Source organism: Ceratotherium simum, chromosome 34 (genome assembly GCF_057802395.1).
Source record: "Ceratotherium simum simum isolate JZ-2026a chromosome 34, ASM5780239v1, whole genome shotgun sequence".
NCBI classification, from domain to species: domain Eukaryota; kingdom Metazoa; phylum Chordata; class Mammalia; order Perissodactyla; family Rhinocerotidae; genus Ceratotherium; species Ceratotherium simum.
The window spans coordinates 20733786-20752841 of NC_141933.1; the positions used below are offsets into that span (position 1 = coordinate 20733786).

The following is a 19056-nucleotide window of genomic DNA, read 5'->3' on the forward strand; positions in this document are numbered from 1 at the left end:
AGGGAATGCTGAAATGAAAAATGCTCTTTGCCCCCATGGAGTGTGCCTTTTAATAGACAACTAAACCTACAGCTACAATAGAGTGTGATAAGTTTAGTGAGAGAGGAAGCATTGGGCTCTGGTGGGGTAGGGGGCATAGGATAAGGACACTTTAACTCAACTTGGCGTGGGGTAAAGAAGAGATAGTGTCAAGGAAGTCTTCCCCAAGAAGTTGACACTTAAGCTGAATCTTGAGAGATTGAGGAAAGGGAGGGGAGGGGAGAAGGGGAGAGTGCTCCAGGAAAAAGGGAGTAGGAAATGTAGGGGCCGGCTCCGTGGCTTAGCAGTTAAGTGCCCGAGCTCCACTACTGGCGGTCTGGGTTCGGATCCCGGGCACGCACTGACGCACCGCTTCTGCGGCCATGCTGAGGCCACGTCCCACATACAGCAACTAGAAAGATGTGCAACTATGACATACAACTATCTGCTGGGGCTTTGGGGAAAAAAAACGAGGAGGATTGGTGATGGATGTTAGCTCAGGGCCAGTCTTCCTCAGCAAAAAGAGGAGGATTGGCATGGATGTTAGCTCAGGGCTGATCTTCCTCACAAAAACAAACAAACAAACAAAAAAAAGGAAATGGAAAGGCAGGAAGGCAATGATTAGCCATGATGGATTCATGAGCAAAGGTCATGTCCTGCTTAATGCCAGGTTTCCCCAGAATCCGTTTTTAGGACTGGGGAGTTTTCTTTTTCGTTCTTTCTTTTTTTTGCTGAGAGAGATTTGCCCTGAGCTAACCTCTGTGCCAATCTTCCTCTAATTTGTATGTGAGTCGCCACCACAGCATGGCCACTGACAAGTGGTGTAGGTCCGTGCCCGGGAACTGAAACCAGGCCGCAGAAGCAGAGCATGCTGAACTCAACCACTAGGCCACAGGGCCTGCCCCAGGACTGGGGAGTTTTCCGTGGTGGATTCACAAAACCACGTGTGAGCAGTGGAAACCTGCCTTGCACATGCTAGTAACGTGCTTTGTTTCAGGTTGTGCTTTAGGGCATCCTTACCCTGGGTTTCACTTTGTTTCACCACCAAACAGCTGCCTAGGGACCTGATGTCATCCATTCCTGTCTGATGAACCATCAGGTGCAGGGTGGACAAAAGCATTTAATATGTTTTTGTTTTTTTTTTTGTGAGGAAGATCAGCCCTGAGCTAACATCCATGCTAATCCTCCTCTTTTTGCTGAGGAAGACCGGCTCTGAGCTAACATCTATTGCCAATCCTCCTCTTGCCCCCCCAAAGCCCCAGTAGATAGTTGTATGTCACAGTTGCACAGCCTTCTAGTTGCTGTATGTGGGACGCGGCCTCAGCATGGCCAGAGAAGCGGGCGTCGGCGTGTGCCCGGGATCCGAACCCAGGCCGCCAGCAGCAGCGCTCGGGTACTTAACCGCTAAGCCACGGGGCCGGCCCTAATATGTATTTTTTGATGCTGCTAATCTGATAATGAGGTGAACGGTGCAGCATCACTCCGGTTTCACGCCGTGGGGAGGCTGTGCCATGAAACCCTGTTTATAGGTGTTTTGGTTCTATCTATGACACTACTTTTGATGTAAGGCATCACAAGGCAGTTCATTCAAAAGCTGCTGGTGAAGCAAATCAAGGTCTCGTGTTCACACTGTGCTGGGCAGACCATGAGCATGACCCTAAATAACGCCACTTTCTTTGATCTGTAAAACAATACGTGGCTTAGGTGTTTTCTGGAACGAATAATATAGCACAGTGGAAAGAGCATTGTTCTTAGACTATGTGATCTTGGGTCCATCGTGTCACTTCTCTGTGCCTAAGTTTCCTGTCATAAAATGAAGGGGAGGGAATAGGTGGTCTGTCAGATCCCTTCCAGTTTTAAAATTTGTGATCCTGTGACTTGCTGTTAAAGCAGCGAAACCAGTGACAGCTTTCACCTCTGGCCTCCTTGTGGGAAGTTTCCATTTAGTAGAAATCATTTTCCTGGTGCAGGCTGGTACACGACTCTGATTCTGATCAAGCTGTCTATGGATCCAAATGTTCTGCTGAGTCTGCAAAACCACTCATAATCCACTCGGATGGTGTGTGCAGGCTTCCCACACACACTGACTGCATCCAGTGGTTTGCAAATGACAGCCTCAAGGATTCTGCAGAGCTTGCAAAGAACTGAAGTTTAAATTTCTCCTAAAGGATTGGAAACAGACTGAATACAGCATCCAGGGTCCTTGTTGCTTGGCATCTGCAGTACATATTTAAATGCCCAAATATGAATAAATTCATAATAATGCTAAACGAAGGCTCGATTCCTACCCTCTGGGAATAGTATCCATTTTCCAAAACACAATTTTGGGTAGCTTTGGAAGTGTCAGACAGCTGTGTAAATACCAAAGAAAAAAAACCCACCTTCTGTCTTTGTTGTGGGGGATGAGGCACCATCCACAGACTAAATCAATATCCTGTCACGACATACCATAGGTACAGGATGCCAGGAAACTTCTCCAGACAGCCAGATTTGCAGGGCAATTGCCAGAGTGCTGAAATCATATATGTGAAAGTGCTTTGCAAACTGTAAAGTGTTCTACAAATAGACGTTGTTATATAATCTCCTGGCAATATGTTATTTACTGATGACATCTGATAAAGGTGGTGAAGGAGCTCTCTGCTGTTCTCAAGAGTTCTCACCAGTCAGATAGCCATCACGGAAAGAGCCAGATCGGAGAATCAGAAACCAGGGGTTTAGTTCTGGCAGTGCCTTCTACTCCCTCTTCTGACGCCAGAGGTCTCTTCCAAGGACTGCCAAAATCCAAGTGGCAGAAATAAAAATGGTTCTCTCTGTAGTTACGGCCAAGCCAGTTCCCTATGAGTGGATGAGTCACATGCTAGTTGGGACCTGGAGGACTACATTTACATCCCTTTACATTCCCCTCTCCACTGCCCTGCTTTGGCTCCTGTCCCTACTATGATATTGTAACTCCAGGAGCATGTGACAAAAAACTTGCCCCAGGAACCCCAGCTAAGTTTCTCCCTGTAGAGGAAGGCAGTGAGCTGCCTGGGTAACTGTGGTTCTTATTGGTGAAGCCAACAGCCTGGTAGGGGGAGGTATCTTGGTACAAATCCACACACATCCTCCCCAACACGCCAAACTCTGAGTGGGCATCCTTGCAGACATGTTTACTGTACATTCTGCTTTGTGCTTGACTATCCGTGTGTCATAAGGCTCCGGAATCTGAGAGTTTTGTCATAATTATAAGCAGTTGAGAAGACCAAGCCACATTTGTGTTGGCAGCATTTAGGCTGCTGATCCATTCTGCAATGAGACACATTTGTGAAACTGGATGAATAAAAACTCTGAAAGGCAGCCTGCTTTTTGTTTTTTATGAGGAAGATCAGCACTGAGCTAACATCCATACCAAGCCTCCTCTTTTTTTTTTTTTTTTTTGGCCGAAGAAGACTGGCCCTGAGCTAACATCCATGCCCACCTTCCTCCACTTTATGTGGGACGCCACCATGGCATGGCCTGACAAGCGGCGGGTCAGTGCGCGGCCGGGATCCAAACCTGGGCCACCAGCAGCAGAGCGCGCACACTTAACCGCTACACCATGGGGCCGGCCCCGGCAGCCTGCTTTTTAAGTTCAAGAAGTATTTTACCAGATTTCCAAGGCTAACAGCTGTGGCCACCTCTAGCCAGGTGTGGTGGGTCCAACGGTGGTCCTTGAAAAGATATACCCACATCTTAATCCCCAGAACCTGTGAATGTTACTTTATTTAGAAAAAGGGTCTTTGTAGATGTAGTTAAGGATTTTAAGATGAAGAGATCATCCTGGATTATCCGAGTAGGCCCTAAATCCAGTGGCAAGTGTCCTTATAAGAGTGAGGCAGGAGATAAGACACAGACAGAGAAACAGAGAAGATGTTGTGAAGACAGAGGCAGAGGTTGGAGTGTTATGGCTAGAAGCCAAGGGACGCCAAAGATTGCCAGATTGCCGGCAGCCACCAGAAGCTAGGAGAACAGCCAGGAAAGAGTCTCCCCCAGAGCCTGGGGAGGGAGTGTGGCCCTGCCGACACTTTCATTTTGGATTTCTGGCCTCCAGAAGTGTAAGAGAAGAAATTTCTGTTGTTTTAAGCCACCCAGTCTGTCTGTGGTAATTTGTTACGGCAGCCCTAGGAAACTAATACACCCAGTCTCTGCCATGGGTGCTCAGCATTACCAAGTGGGAAAATTGTTCACGGGTGTTGGGGTCAGACAGCCATCACATTCCCACTTCCTGGGTGTGTCCTTGAGCAAATCTTAGCACCTCTCTGTTTCCTCCTTTGTAAACTGGACAGAATAAGTCCTACTGGAGAGGGTTGTTGCGAGGCTCAGGTGACACAGTGCAGAGCAGAGTGACACATACACGTGGTGTACTCCCATGCTTCCCCTCCACCACCTCGGTCCTGCCTCACCTCAGGTGCAGAGCTCCCCTTCAGAGGTTGAGTTCCATGATTTCTGTACCTTCCTCTGAGTCTCTGGCTCATCAGCGATGTCCAAAATAGTGCCCGGCCCCGCCTTCTTGACACATCCACCTGGACGTCTCCTCAGCATCTCAAACCTAACATGTCCAAGAGTGAAGTGTTGATCTTCCCTTCTTCTCGTGCCTCTTGCACGTTTTCCCCCATGTCAGTAAATGGCACTTCAAGCAAAAAACCAGAGAGTCATTTTCACTTCATTTGTTTTCATTTCTTTTTGTTGTTTAACTTTTCATTTTGAAATAATTTCAGACTTACAAAGAGTTGCAAAAAGACTACAAAGAATTTCAATATACTCTTGCCTAATTCCCCAAATGTAACATCATACATACCCACAATACAATTATCAAGGTGAGGAAATTAGCACTAATAACACTATGGTCTAATATACAAACTTCATTCAAATTTTGCCAAGTGCCCCACTCATGTCCTAATCTAGAATCCAGAATCCAGGATCACAGGTTGGGAGCCATTTTGAAATGCACTTCTCCTTTACCATCCACATTTAACCCATCAGAAAGTCCTATCGATTCATTCCCCCACATACTTCTTCAGTTCATGCACTGAGTGCCTCCACTGCTACCAGCTAGAACAAACCACTGCCCTCTCGCCCCTGGATGACTGTAGCAACCTCTTAATTGGTCTCCTTTGTTTCTTGTCTCCCTCTAATCTAGGGGTCAGCATCGTTTTTGAGTGAAGGGCCTGAGAGTAAATATTTTAGGCTTTGCGGGCCATACAATATCTGTTGCAATGACTCATCTCTGTCATTGCAGTGTGAAAGCAGCCATAGACAATTTGTCAACAAATGTGTGGCTGTGTTCTTTTTTTTTTTTTTTAAAGATTTTATTTATTTATTTTTTCCCCCCAAAGCCCCAGTAGATAGTTGTATGTCATAGCTGCACATCCTTGTAGTTGCTGTATGTGGGACTCGGGCTCAGGATGGACGGAGAAGTCGTGCCTCGGTGCGCGCCTGGGATCCGAACCCGGGCCACCAGCATCGGAGCACGCGCACTTAACCACCAAGCCACGGGGCCGGCCCCTGTGGCTGTGTTCTAATAAAACTTTATTTATAGACACTGAAATTTGAATTTCCTGTAACCTTCATGTATCACAGGATAGTATTCTTCTTTTAATTTTTTGTCAACCATTTAAAAATGTAAAAACCATTCTTAGCTTGTCGGCTGTCCAGGCCACAGTTTGCTGATCCTCTGCTCTAAGCCATTCCTCACACGACATTTGGAAAGCCACTCAGATCTCTCTCCTGCTTAAATTCTGCACTCAGAATAAAATGGAGCCTGCAGTGTCTGGGCGCTGCCTGCTCCTCCCACCTCACCCTGGACCTCTCACCCTCATTCACCTACCCGCTCTACCCTTCTTCCCAGAAAGTCAAGTTCCCACTTCAGGGCCTTTGCACACATCAGACCTTCCACCTGGAATGCTCTCTCCTAGCCTCCCTCTTCACCTAGCTCATTTCCTTTGGTCTTTTTGTTCTTTTGGGCCTTTTTGGGTAGAGAAGCTTAAACTTCCTGAGAGAGGTCTTCTCTGACCCTCCCCCAATTGAAATTATGCTCCTCCTATGATTCTCTCATAGCCCTATATATATATTTTTTCCTTTAAAACACTTATCACAATTGGTAATGTATTCAAGCCTTTATTTGATTTTAGTGGAAAACTCCACAAAGTCAGGGACCATGTCTGCTTCGTTTGCATAGAGGACCAAGTACCCACCATGGTGTCTGGCATAGTGGGTGTTCCCTGAAACTCAGCTACATTAATGGATTCTCCATGACAGCTACTGTATCATCAATAAGGAGGCCTCCAGTGGACTTCGGGGAAGGACCCACATGAACCAGGGCAGCCTTCCTGAGCAGAACCCTCCTCCGGCCTATGGAGCTGAAATAAATCTCAACTATGCAGTGGCAACTCGTGGTATCTTCCAAAGAATCTGCCTGGGGCAAATTCCTGACCCTGAAAAATCTTTCTCTATCCACCCTACTCTGAAACCTGCTACACATTTTCGCTCTAATGCCATCCATCTGCTGTTCTTCCTGCGTTCTAACCCAGAAACAGCTTCCCCCGCTGAGGTTAACCTCTCTCATTAACTCAGACTAGTTTTTCCACCTGGGATTGCCTGAGATCTTAAAAACATAGCTGTTGAATCAGAATACTTTACTCAGCTGCCCGTCAGGAATGCTGGGGCAATGTCCAGAGGCCACGGAGAGAGACACAGCAGCCTGCAGAGGATACAAACTCTGCCAGCTCTAATCTACCCTCTGCAGGGAGCTCGAGTTATCTTTTAAAAGGATAAATCTGATCTAGCCACTCCCATTCACACTTCCCACTGCCTATAGGATAAAGTCCAAACTCCTTAGCCCACCTTGCAAATCTTCACCTTTCAATTCCAACCCATCTTTCCAGCTTCATCTTCCATCTGCCTCCACCCCATCCTGAACTCAATATTCCAGATATTCTAGACCGGAACTATCCAATACAGTCCCCACTAGCCACATGTGGCTGTTAATTTTTTAATTAATTAAAATTAAATATTCAGTTCCTCAGTCACACTAGCCACATTTCAAGTGCTCAATAGCCACATTTACCTAGTGGCTACCGTATTGTACAGTGCAACTATAGAATGTTTCCATCATTGCAGAAAATTCTATTTGGACAGCACTGCTGTTTTTTTTTTGGTGAGGAAGATTGGCCCTGAGCTAACATCTGTTGCCAGTCTTCCTCTTTTTGCTTGAGGAACATTGTCCCTGGGGCTGGCCCTGTGGCTTAGCGGTTAAGCGCATGAGCTCCGCTACTGGTGGCCCGGGTTCGGATCCCAAGTGCGCACTGATACACCACTTGTCCGGCCATGCTGAGGCCGCGTCCCACATACAGCAACTAGAAGGATGTGCAACTATGACATACAACTATCTACTGGGGCTTTGGGGAGAAAAAGGGGGAAAAAAAATAAAGATTGTCCCTGAGCTAACATCTGGGCCAATCTTCCTCTATTTTGTATGTGGGACACCACCACAGCATGGCTTGATGAGTGGTATGTAGGTCCACACCCAGGATCCGAACCCACGAACTCCAGGCTGCTGAAGTGGAACCTGTGAACTTAACCACTACACCACCTGGCCTGGCCCCTGGACAGCACTGTTTTAGACAATAAGACCCACTCCCCATCTCCTTAAAAAACTCTTTATTTTAATTAGACAATTTACACATAAGTACATTCTCATTGATAATTTTCTAACATTACAAAAATCTCCTTTACCAATTCTACATCTCTCCTGAGAGATAATCACCAAAATCAGTTGGGTGTATATTCATTCTCTCTGAATATTTTGTGTGGTCTGCAGTTTGCTTTTTTCCTTCAACAGTGTCTTGGAGGTCTTCATAGAAGAGCATATCTCAGTCTACCTTGTGCTTGAGCGTTATAGAGTAATCCATAGCATGAATGAACTTTAGGTTATTCAACCATTGCCCTCTTGATGGACATTTTTTTCCGGTTTTGCTTTTTTGCAAACAATACTATTTGCAGACATCTTTGTACCTTTTTCTGCACTTGTACACATGTTTGTCTAGGAATGATACCAAGAAGTGGAATTGCTGGGTCACTAAGTCATATGCTAACACCTCTGGGGCTTGGCACACCCTGGTGTTCCCGCCTAGAATGCTTCTCCACATGACTCATTCCTGCTCATCCAGACCAAGCCAGTGGTCTGGTGAAAGGTGGTCTCCTCTGCCTGTTTTCCCATAGTACCTCATATCCACACTATATTATTCCCGTACACTCAAGGCTCTGATTTATTTATCTTTGTATTCCCAACACCTAGCGTAGGGCTTAGCATAGAGCAAAAATTCAAGTGTTTTCTTGACTGGATGAATGAATGAATCAGTAAATAAACAAATGAAGGCACAGTGGTTAGGACGCTCCAGAAGCTCAAGGTGAGTGAGTCTGTGAGTGTTGTGAGCTTGGGATTTGGACCAATCTGCCAACTGGTGCCCCGAGCCAAGCCGCCTCTCTAGGTTTCTGTCTAGCCAGCTCTCTGACCTCGGGCATCTCATCTTGAACTCTGTTCGAGTTGGGTACCGCACTGATAGAGCCGTGGGAGCGTGTAGGGGCTCTGGCCATAGAGCACAGAAATTGGAGTCCTGGGGGCAGCACTAACGGGGTTGGCTTTGCAAGGGCAGCTCTGTCTCCTTTCACCTTTGAAGCAGCTCAGTATGCTCTGGGTTTTGCTTTATTTTTTCCCCCTATAGTAACTTAGGGGCAATTAAGATCAGCTGGTTTCTGCTTCCAGATTTGAACCCAAAGGAAGCCAGATGTTTTCCACTCGGCATCCCCTTCTCCTTCTGGTCTATTGAACAGCCCTGTTTTCTGTGTCTCTCTATGGCTTGGCTTGCAGCCTTTATTTTTAATGGGGTTTTAATACGTGCCTCCTGTAATCAATTTCATTCTAGTGTTTTCACGCTTTCTGTCTAGGTGCCCAGAGGCCCCTAGGCACTAGGTAGGATGTTAACTGATTTAAAATAATACAAAACACTATGGCTGTCATTAGACATTACCCCAGCTCCTCTCATTTGCAGTTGTTTAACAACCATTAATTAGCTGGGGAGCATGGCTCATTTGGGAGGTCAGCCCAGCCACCTGTCATGTTTCATAGAGGTAGAAACAGAGACATAGAGAAAAGGGACTCGTCCAAGCCCCAACAAAGAGTGGGTGTTGAAACTGGTTTCAGAAACCATATCCTGCCGGGTACACACCCTGCGAGCGCCAAGGCAAGGATCCACTACCCAGGTTTGATTCGCGGTGCGTCTTGTGTGCCCACAGGTAGTTTCGCCCTCCCACTAGGACCGCGGAGCAAGTCAGCCCTCAGCAGCTAATACTACCGCCCGAAATCACCCCCCATTCATTCTCTTCAGGCCCCTTTTCCCATTTTATGAGCGGATTTATCTGCATAAAGAACGCGGCAGTGACTTCTCTCGGATTTAGAAACAATCTAATTTCGCTATTTTTAAAGCTGGCGTTTAAAAATCCGCGCACAAGTACTCCCGAGGGAGTGCGGGGTGGTTGTAGAGGGTGGGAACGAAGAGTAAGCGCTGCAGAGAGAGCCGCGTGGCCCTTGGCCTCCCAGAGCGCCGCGCCGCCCCCTGGGGGCGCACTCCTCGCGGCGCGCAGGGGGCTCTCCAACCTCGAGAGAATTTGCGCCATCTGGACCCTCGGAGCGCCCTGTGCGTCGGACTCAGCCGACCCGCGCCCCCTCTCGCCTCCCAGGCGGAGGGCAAGACCGCCAGGTCGCCCGCCCCGGGAGGCAACAGGAGGGGCGGGAAGACCGAGCAGGTGGCGATTAGGTCAGCCTCGGAACATTCTTGGACCGCTCCAGTGGATATAAATAACAGACCGGCAGGCTCCGAAAAATCCCCTGGGCGGGGGTAAGAGGGTGAATGAGAAGGGATTTATTAAGGGTGGGGTGGGATCGTGGTGATCTGGAAAAATCTCCTAAAGCTGGTGACTGACACAGGGGGTGGAGGGGCGAAGGGATTTAAGAATGAATCGTGGTACAAAATCTGGGAATAAGAACACGGAGGGCTGGAGCTCATGGCTTTTGCCCCACCCCCACCACACGTCTGACCGAATCCTCAGAACGCGCCCCCAGATTTGCAGGCAGGACTCGGCAGGGAAAGGGCACGGGCTTTGGAGTCTCGGTCCTGCCCGGCTACAGGTCTTGTCCAAGCTGCTGAAGATGTCTGAGCCTCAGTTTCCGCATCTGTACAATGGGAATCTTAATGTTTACAAGGGGGTGGTTGTGAGCCTCGCGGGAGCTAACTTCTAAGAAAGCTGTGCTCAGCAAAAACATGTAAGGCGGTGTAGCCCCTAAACTGCCCTCCAAGGGGTGCCCGTGCAGGCCCGATCCCTTCCCGCTTCCACCGGTCTCCCAGGCTCTGCAAAGGCCGGGGAGGAGCAAAGCCGGCATCTGACGCCTTATAGCGGCGCGGCGCCACCCTAGGGAGTCGGCTCTGGCGCTTCTCAGGCGGGAGCCGAGACCCCACGGCCCGCGCCCCGGGAGCCGCCGCGAGGCGCGATGCCTGCAGCCCCTGCGCCCCTGCCGCTGGCCGCTGGGGTTGGGGCCGCGGCCGCGAGGAGAGGGCGGGGCCGAGGGCCGGGCTTCCCGGGGGAGGGCCCGGCGCGCTCCGGGAGGCGGCAGCCCCGGCCCGGGAGCGGCAGGACTCGGGCCGGAGCGTGGCCGGACCCCCACCCGCCGAGGCGCGCAGGGAGGACGCGGTGAGTGCTGCCCGGCAGAGACCGCGGGGAGGCGGCGGCGGGAGCCGCGGCTCGCGCCCGCCCTCTCCTCCTCCCGCTCCTGAAGTTTGCAATGGGACCGACTCCCGCCCCGGGAGCCCCCCGCCACCCTGCTCTGCGCGAGGACGGGAAGAGCTGTAGGCGAGCCGAGGGGGTGTCTTATTTGCGGCGCCGAGCACCCCGCAATTGCCCTGGCCGGCCGGGGGGAAGGGGGCGTCGGGGCCGGAGAGCCACACCATCCCTTGGGGCCCCTCAAAAGCTCCAAACCGCCGGGGGGTCCCAAAAGGGGCCTCGGTCCCCGGCGACCTCTCGCCTTCTGCAAAGAGCTCCAGTTCCTGGGGCCACCAACTGGAGTCCACGGCCGGTCTGGCCCAGGCAGGGTGCACCCCCTCCCCTCAGCGGTGATCGCCTGGCCCCACCCCCGCCGAGACCAAGTTCAACAAGTTTGGCCAAGAAGTCCTAGAGCCTCCATGGCTAGGCCTGGCCCGGCCGCTCCGCGTGGGCTCCACGGGCTCCGAGTTGTGCAGCGCCAGGCCGGCCAGAGGGGCTGGTTGAAGGGCGCCGTCCACAAGGGTTGAGGCCGGAAACGGGCAGCCCCTGGACTCCAAGGTTTGGTGTGGAGGCTCCAGGTTTGGAGTGCGTCATCGGGGAGCAGGCACCTCAGCCGGCAGGTCGGGTTTCCAAAAGTGCCCCTTTGTTATGCCCCTCCCTGGCCCTGCCTCCTCCCCTTCCCCCGCGCCACCCCTTCCCCCAGCCTCCCCGGCCGCTCTGGCTGCTGGTTCCAGCCGCTCTAGCCTTGGTGCCCTTCTCTGGACCAGCCGACTGCCCCCTCCTGTACCTTCAGTTCCTAGGGCTGTGGGCCGACCAGGAGGGGCTGCTGGGAGAAGAGGCCCTTGGGCGCAGCCTGTGACTCAGGACAGAGGGTGGGCAGGGCAGGATGGCAGTGCTCCCTCCTAGGGGCATGCCCCCAGCTTCTGGGAAGGGTGTGGGCTGTTCTGGACAGGGGTACCTACCAGCTTCAGGTGGTGAGTGGGTTCTTCCCTGAACCCCAGGACTCCCTACCTTGGCCCAAGCAGCTCTGGGGAGACCCTGCCAAACCTCAGCAGACTCCTCAGGGCCTCGTAGGTGCTGGCTCCCTGGGCTGAGGAGCGTTCATTATCTGCTTTCTGAGCTCTTGCCTGTGGCGGAGTGTGTTCTGGGACCAATCTGGGTCTCTGCTGAGGTCAGGGAGCACAGGATGTGGGCCCTTCCCAACAGGGGCCAAGGCGCAGGGCCCACCCCCATAGCTTGATCAAGCCTGGGCTATGGGGCCTGGCTGTGCCTGAGGCTTGGGCTTGTGTTTGCTCTGGGAGGCCGGAGGGAGCAGTGCCAGCCCTGCACACACAGCTCGCTCTGTTCTGAGGCCAGAGAGAGGGAACGGGTGGGGGACAGCTCTCCCGGGAGCCCGGAGCCTGGAGGCTGGAGCAGGCAGGGGGCCCAGGCCCCTGGATGCCTGACTGGGACAGCTCCAAAGGGCCTGGGATTTACAGCTGCAGCTCTGTTTCTCTCCATCTGGTTGGCGAGTCCTTTCTGGGCAAATGGGGCAGACTTTGAGAGGAAGCAAGGTGAAGCGCTGAGGGCCCTGGTGGGGCCAGCTGCTCTGCCCTCTCCTGCTTGTGCCCAGGCACCTCCATTGCTGGCCTGAGCTCTCCCTCCTGTTAGCTGAGGGGTGGAAGCCCACTCAGGCCAAGCTTTCTCACAGCTGCCATAGCCAGTGGGTTTCCTGGTCTTCAGGTGGATGTCATTTGTTTTTTCATTCAACTACTAACTCCAGTGCCTGGAGATACACAAACTGGACCTCCAGGAACTCTGTCAATGACTGAGGACAGATCCTGTCCTGTCAGTCACCACCCAGGGGGATATACAGGGGTCACAAGGGGCCGTGGGAATGGGGATGGAGGAATGGGGGGGTGACAGTAGAGAAGATGCCTATTTGAGTTTTGAAGGATGGGGAGAGGTTCATCAGTTTGGAGGGGCGCATTGTAATTGCTTTGGGGGCAAGGGGCACACACGCTGTCCTCCTAGGCCTAGCGGTAGCCCTTGGGTTTGCTCAGAAGAGGAAGCAATTTCCTTCTAGGGGCTTGAGTCAGTGCTGGGGACAGCTGAGACCCTGCCCAGAGGCAGGAGGGGAGCGGCCGCATGCTACTATGTCCTCTGGCCCCTGGAGTGGTGGCTCTGGGGTTGGAATCTGCCTTGCCCTCCTCCGTGATTCTGGAGAACACTGGCTGATCACCTGTCCGACTCCCCCATGCTGCCCCAGACTCTGGGCTTTTGAGGGCGGAGCTGAGTTACTCATTACCCACAGAGCCCAGTGGGACCTCAGTGGATGCTGCGGAACAGGATGAGTGTCTCCTTGTGACTGGTGGGCCCATCACATACTCGCTCATTGCCTGGTTTGAGTCTTACACTAGTCCTGGCACAAAAGCAGACCAGGAGGCGGAATTTCCATCTTTGGAGGGAGCTGAGGACAGTAAAATGCACTTGTTCAAGCTTCTTGGCCAAGAGAGGACTCAGGCCTCCTGGCTTCCAGTCTGCTCTTGCCAGCACAGGGAGCTCTGGGGTGTGGCTGGGCACCCTCTGACTTGGCCTGGTCTGGTAAAGGGTCGCCTTGTCGTTCAAGGAAAGGCCATGGGGCCCCAGCTGGGGTAGGCGTCCTCTTCTCTCATCTGCAGTCGGGGGAGTGGGGCCCTCTGCCCACCACTCACCCCCGCCTGCCATATAATCCCCAGCTGGATCGTGTGACCCGCCTGGCATTCTCCTGGCTGGAATTTGGCGCTTCTGACAGCAGTTGCTATATCGGGGGAGCTGGGCACCACCCTGGCCTCTCCAGGCCCCCGCCCTCACCCCCTCCTTTGCTCTTGTTAGCTTCAAGGCATAATCACAGCGGCAGCTTTGAGAGGTGGACACCTAGGTCCCTGAAGTGATCTCTAGGCCCCAGGTATGCGGGGTGAGGTGGAGGGGAAGGGCAGACCGCAGCTAAGAGGAGGAGCTTTGAAACTGCCATCCTCGCCCCTCTGCTCGCCCCTCCTCGGGACTTCCAGACCCCTGTCTGCTAAGTCCTAGCTCTGGTGGTTGGGTCCTTAGGTGGTGGGGACAGCAGTGGGGGCAAAGCCCAGGGATAGGAGAGGGTCTTTTCCTATCCTCAAAAGTGTATGTCGGCTTCCCCGCTTACCCCTCTGCCCTCCACAGCCCCAACCCGCCGCCATTCCGTGCTGCAGGGACACCATGGCTCCTGAGGAAGACGCTGGAGGGGAGGCCCTAGAGGGCAGTTTCTGGGAGGTGAGCAGCTGGGTCCCAGGTTCGGGGGTGGCACTGAAACGCCCACCCCTCCCTGGGCCCAGCCACCTGTCCAGGGGTGGAGCCTGGCTGTCAGTCCCAGCCCTCGAGGGAGCTTCTCCCCAGTGACGCTGCCCTTCTTGTGTGTGTCCCAGGCCGGCAACTACAGGCGGACGGTGCAGCGGGTGGAGGATGGGCATCGGCTGTGCGGGGACCTGGTCAGCTGCTTCCAGGAGCGTGCCCGCATCGAGAAGGCCTATGCCCAGCAGCTGGCCGAATGGGCCCGCAAATGGAGGGGCGCCGTGGAGAAGGGTGAGCCAGCGCTTGGGCCTAGCCAGGAGCAGAGGGCCGCCAAGGGTGGGAAGACCAGGCAGGGTGGCTTCTTTTTGCACCTCTTGTCGCCTTCCCTTTAAAGAGGGAAGATCCTCCTGTTTATTCTCACTGTCGTCCTGTTGGAGTTTGCAATGTATGGTCATGAGTTATTTTGATATTTCTTTTTTTTTTTTTAAAGATTTTATTTATTTATTTTTCCCCCAAAGCCCCAGTACATAGCTGTCTGTCATAGCTGTACATCCTTCTAGTTGCTGTATGTGGGATGCGGCCTCAGCATGGCTGGAGGAGTGGTGCCTCGGTGCGCACCCGGGATCCGAACCCGGGCCGCCGGCAGCGGAGAGCACGCACTTAACCGCTAAGCCACGGGGCCGGCCCCTATTTTGATATTTCTAACAACGCTTTGATGGAGATGGTCCTGTTCTAGCCATTCTCTAGAGGAGAATCCGGAAGTTCAGAGAGGCTAAGTGACTTGCCTGAAGTCACACAGCTAGGAAGAGCTGAAGCCCAATCCTTCTGACTCAGGTGCTTGGGATCTTTCCCAAGCTGCCTTCCTCGGGGACAGACACTGGTTCTTCCCTCTGAGGCAACAGAGTGTAGTGGTTTATGTCACAGACCTGGGTTCAAATCTCAGATCCACTTGTAGCTGGAATGCTTTGGGCAATTCACTTCACTTCTCTGGGCCTCCGTGTTTTCGCTGGTTAAATGTTGATCCTGACACTGCTTCATGGTGGCGGATGAGGCAAGGATTCAGTGAGATCTCAAGGCACAGAGTAGGTGTTCAATCAGCACCTGACATCATTTTCATCTTTGCGTCCCCCTTCTGTGCCTGGCACCCAGAGCAGCACCCACTGAGAGGGGTTGGGCTTGTTTCCAGTGGAGTCCCTGGCCTGGCCCAAGCCCCGTCCCTCCCTGCAGGCCCTCAGTATGGCACGCTGGAGAAGGCCTGGCACGCCTTCTTCACGGCGGCCGAGCGGCTGAGCGCGCTGCACCTCGAGGTTCGGGAGAAGTTGCAAGGGCAGGACAGTGAGCGTGTGCGTGCCTGGCAGCGGGGGGCCTTCCACCGGCCTGTGCTGGGTGGCTTCCGAGAGAGCCGGGCTGCCGAGGACGGCTTCCGCAAGGCCCAGAAACCCTGGCTGAAGAGGCTGAAGGAGGTGAGCCTGGGAGAGATGGGCATCAGAGGCACGCCCCTTGCTGGGCCTGCACGGGGCTGAAGGGGGCCAGGGCGTGCATGCAGGCTCCAGAGTGGTCCCCGTGTATGCCAGGTTGAGGCTTCTAAGAAGAGCTACCATGCAGCCCGGAAGGAGGAGAAGACTGCCCAGACACGGGAGAGTCACGCGAAGGCAGACAGTGCTGTCTCCCAGGAGCAGTTGCGCAAGCTGCAGGAGCGGGTGGAACGCTGCACCAAGGAGGCCGAGAAGGTACAGGCCGCAGGACGGCCGGCCCAGCTCAGGGCTTCCTGAAGGCCTTTTCCAGTGCCCAGCACTCTTATGGCTCTAATCCCCACCTGCTACCCTCTCTCCACATTATCATTTAAAGGAGGAACCTGAGAAAAGATGATGCTTTACCCAGGGGAAGAAACGGTGCAATTTCAGGCACTGGGATAATTTTAGCAGTTGAGACCTTCCCAGCTCCTTTCCTTTCACCGTGTACCACCTGGGATGTCTTCTCTTACTTGCTCTGCCAGAGTGCCCTTTCCTCTAGCTCTGCATTTCCAAATCCTCCCCGTCCTCTGCTCAGCTTCCACCTCCTCCAGGAAGCCTGTTCTGATTTCTCCCACCCCTCCCCATAGGTTGACCTCATCTCAATCTCCACTCATCAGACTCTTAAAGCTGCATGTCCAAATGTCACCTCCCTTAATAGGCTGCGGGGTCCTTGAGGGCAGGAGCCAGGTCTTGGGACTGATGGCCCCTTGTGCCTCGCCCAGGGTCTAGCCCATGGCAGGTGCCCAGTAAACACCAGCGGAGTCCTGAGTGGAAGAAAGTCTCGCCCTCACCAGGCGCCCTCCTCTCCCACCCAGGTGAAAACCCAGTACGAGCAGACGTTGGCAGAGCTGCACCGCTACACCCCACGCTACATGGAGGACATGGAGCAGGCCTTCGAGACCTGCCAGGCCGCGGAGCGCCAGCGGCTCCTCTTCTTCAAGGATGTGCTGCTTACCTTACATCAGCACCTCGACCTCTCCAGCAGCGAGAGGTATGGCCTGCGGGGTGGGCGTGGAGATCTGGGGTAATGCTGGGTCTCCTCCATCTCTCCCGGGTTCTGGCTGGGCTGAATGAGATTGGGGGGTGCAGGGACCCAGGGCTTCCAAGTCTGAAGGTTGTGCCTTGGCTCACAGGTTCCATGAACTCCACCGTGACCTGCATCAGAGCATCGAGGCAGCCAGTGATGAAGAGGATCTGCGCTGGTGGCGTAGCACCCACGGGCCGGGTATGGCCATGAACTGGCCGCAGTTTGAGGTACGGATTCCCGGCTAGCTGGGGCTGGGAGGTGGGGTGGGCTCCCCCTGGGCTCAGCCTGGACCTCAGGAGGGAGGCGAGGCTAGGCTAGGGCTTGGGATGAAGTAAGTGAAGGGCGTCTGGATGACCTGGCTGCCACCACAGCCTCCAGCCCAGCCTGACCCTAAGCACTGTCCCCACAGGAGTGGTCCTTGGACACACAGAGGACAATCAGCCGGAAGGAGAAGGGTGGCCGGAGCCCGGATGAGGTTACTCTGACTAGCATCGTGGCCACAAGAGATGGCGCCGTGCCCCCACCCCAGTCCCTGGGGTCCCCAGGGTGAGAGTGAGGAACCTAGCTGTGGGAAGGAAACACCCCTGCCCTACCTTCCTTTCTGCTGTCTCCTTCCCTTCATTCCCTTCACACCCAAAGTGGGTTGCAAATCGGGGCCAGAGACCTTAGGACCTACTTAGTAGTTGTAATGATACTATGTTGGTTTAGATTTTCCAGTTTTTTTCCAGATTTTTCATCTACTGCTCATGTCAGCTGTGTGTGGCAGGAAGCACACCTGAGCCCACAGGCAGGAAGCACATCTGAGCCCACAGGCCTGCATGGCAGAGATCAGACTAGAATCTTCCAGTTCTTCCCCACAGGCCTCTCCCAGGGTTCCCTCCAGGGCGTGAGCCCTTGGCCCTGAGTCCTAGGCTCTCTCGCTCAAGGGGTTCCTTGTGCCCTGAGCCTGCGCCTGTGTCTCCCTCTCCAGTGGTGGGCACGAGGAGGAGTGGTCAGATGAGGAGAGTTCCCGGAGGGCTGCGGCCGGGGTGCGGGTGCGGGCACTCTACGACTACGCTGGCCAGGAAGCTGATGAGCTGAGCTTCCGAGCAGGTACCCTGGGACCCCTTTCCTGTTCCTTTCCAGGCTTCAGCCCCCTGCCCCGCCCCCTTTGTTAGCCTGAACAGGGATGTGAAAAAGAGGTGCCAGATACCCACTTCTGAAGGGCCAGTTCTCTGACTCGTAGGCTGCTCTGGGTCCAGCCCTTGGGAGTCAGAGTCAGAGTGTCTTCCTGCCCCTCAGGGTCACCAGCTGGGGCCTGACTGCTGCATTCAGGGTCTGGGGTGGAGTGGCTCCCTGACTTGGACCTCCCTCTGCCTGAGCCATGTCTCTTCTCCTTGCTGGGCTCCCGTACTATCCCCTCCCCCTCAGTCCTTGACCCAATTGCAGGAACAGGGGCCAGGCCAGGGTCATTGGCAGTGACCTATCCCCCTTCCCCCAGGGGAGGAGCTGCTAAAGATGAGCGAGGAGGATGAGCAGGGCTGGTGCCAAGGCCAGTTACAGAGTGGCCGTATTGGCCTGTATCCTGCCAATTACGTGGAGTGTGTGGGGGCCTGACCTACCCTCACAGCCGGTCTGCAATGTTTCTCCACCCTGAGTCGGAGCCCAGCTTCTTCTGGACAGCCGGACCTGAGGGCCCTGAACCATCGTGCTGCTGCTGCCCCTCTGTCCCCTGAGGAGGGAGGAAGTCCTGGGACCCAGGGAGGGGAGGGGCCTGCGTCTAGGAAGGGACTGGTAGGGAAGGGCCAGCGGAGTGTAGGCTGAGGGTAAGATGGGGGAGTCAGGAGGTGACAGAAGGGCTCAGGGATGCCTGGGCTTCCCCAGGAGCCGTGCACCTAGTACCTGGTCTCTGTGTTTTAGGGTTCCTGGGGTGGACTTGGGGTGAGTGTAGTTCTGGGCTAGCAGCACCCTCTTTTGTGGCTTGTTCTAGTGTGTATTAAACTTGGGGTAAAAAAAAAAGCAGTCAGGCTTGTGTGCGTCTTTTTTGATACTCCACCCATACCAGGCCTCCAGAGGGCATCTGGAGAGAGGCACCGAGGGAGAGGAGGTCCGCGGGCCTCGAGTTATGGGGCCGGGGGTTGGGCAAGGTTTGCCAGCTTGGTACCTGCCCTGGAACTTCAGGACCCTAACCTGGGGTGGAAGGGACTCGGGATGAGGCCTGGTGTAAGCCGGCCAAGGCTGGAGGCACGCCGAATTCTGAGCTGGGCGGGAGCCAGGGCAGTCTGTCTTCCCGTTCAGGCCAGTGGGACCATGAGTGCTTGGTAGGACTGTTAATCATTACTCATCCATCGGGAACTGGCCTGAGCTAAGGCCCCGGTCCCCGGCCTCGCAGCCCGCGCC

At 54.0% G+C, this 19056-nt stretch overlaps 1 protein-coding gene across 8 annotated transcripts in view; it reads left to right on the top strand.

The window, feature by feature from the left end:
• Positions 1 to 18678, top strand: part of PACSIN3 (protein kinase C and casein kinase substrate in neurons 3) — a 20910-nt gene extending 2232 nt beyond the window's left edge. The window contains exons 1-11 of one of the 8 annotated variants that reach the window (XM_087423004.1): positions 9781 to 9932; positions 13705 to 13777; positions 14029 to 14118; positions 14271 to 14427; positions 15364 to 15599; positions 15711 to 15866; positions 16466 to 16641; positions 16784 to 16904; positions 17087 to 17223; positions 17648 to 17769; positions 18158 to 18678. In XM_087423004.1, coding sequence (XP_087279130.1) covers positions 14065 to 14118; positions 14271 to 14427; positions 15364 to 15599; positions 15711 to 15866; positions 16466 to 16641; positions 16784 to 16904; positions 17087 to 17223; positions 17648 to 17769; positions 18158 to 18273 — 1275 coding nt within the window. In that variant the 5' untranslated portion in view covers positions 9781 to 9932; positions 13705 to 13777; positions 14029 to 14064 and the 3' untranslated portion in view covers positions 18274 to 18678. Of the gene's footprint in view, positions 1 to 9780; positions 9933 to 10685; positions 10783 to 11061; positions 11472 to 12828; positions 13778 to 14028; positions 14119 to 14270; positions 14428 to 15363; positions 15600 to 15710; positions 15867 to 16465; positions 16642 to 16783; positions 16905 to 17086; positions 17224 to 17647; positions 17770 to 18157 lie in introns of those variants that run through there. The other 7 variants (XM_087423003.1, XM_087423007.1, XM_087423005.1 and 4 more) reach the window with 7 other exon arrangements.
• Positions 18679 to 19056: the final 378 nt, after the last annotated feature.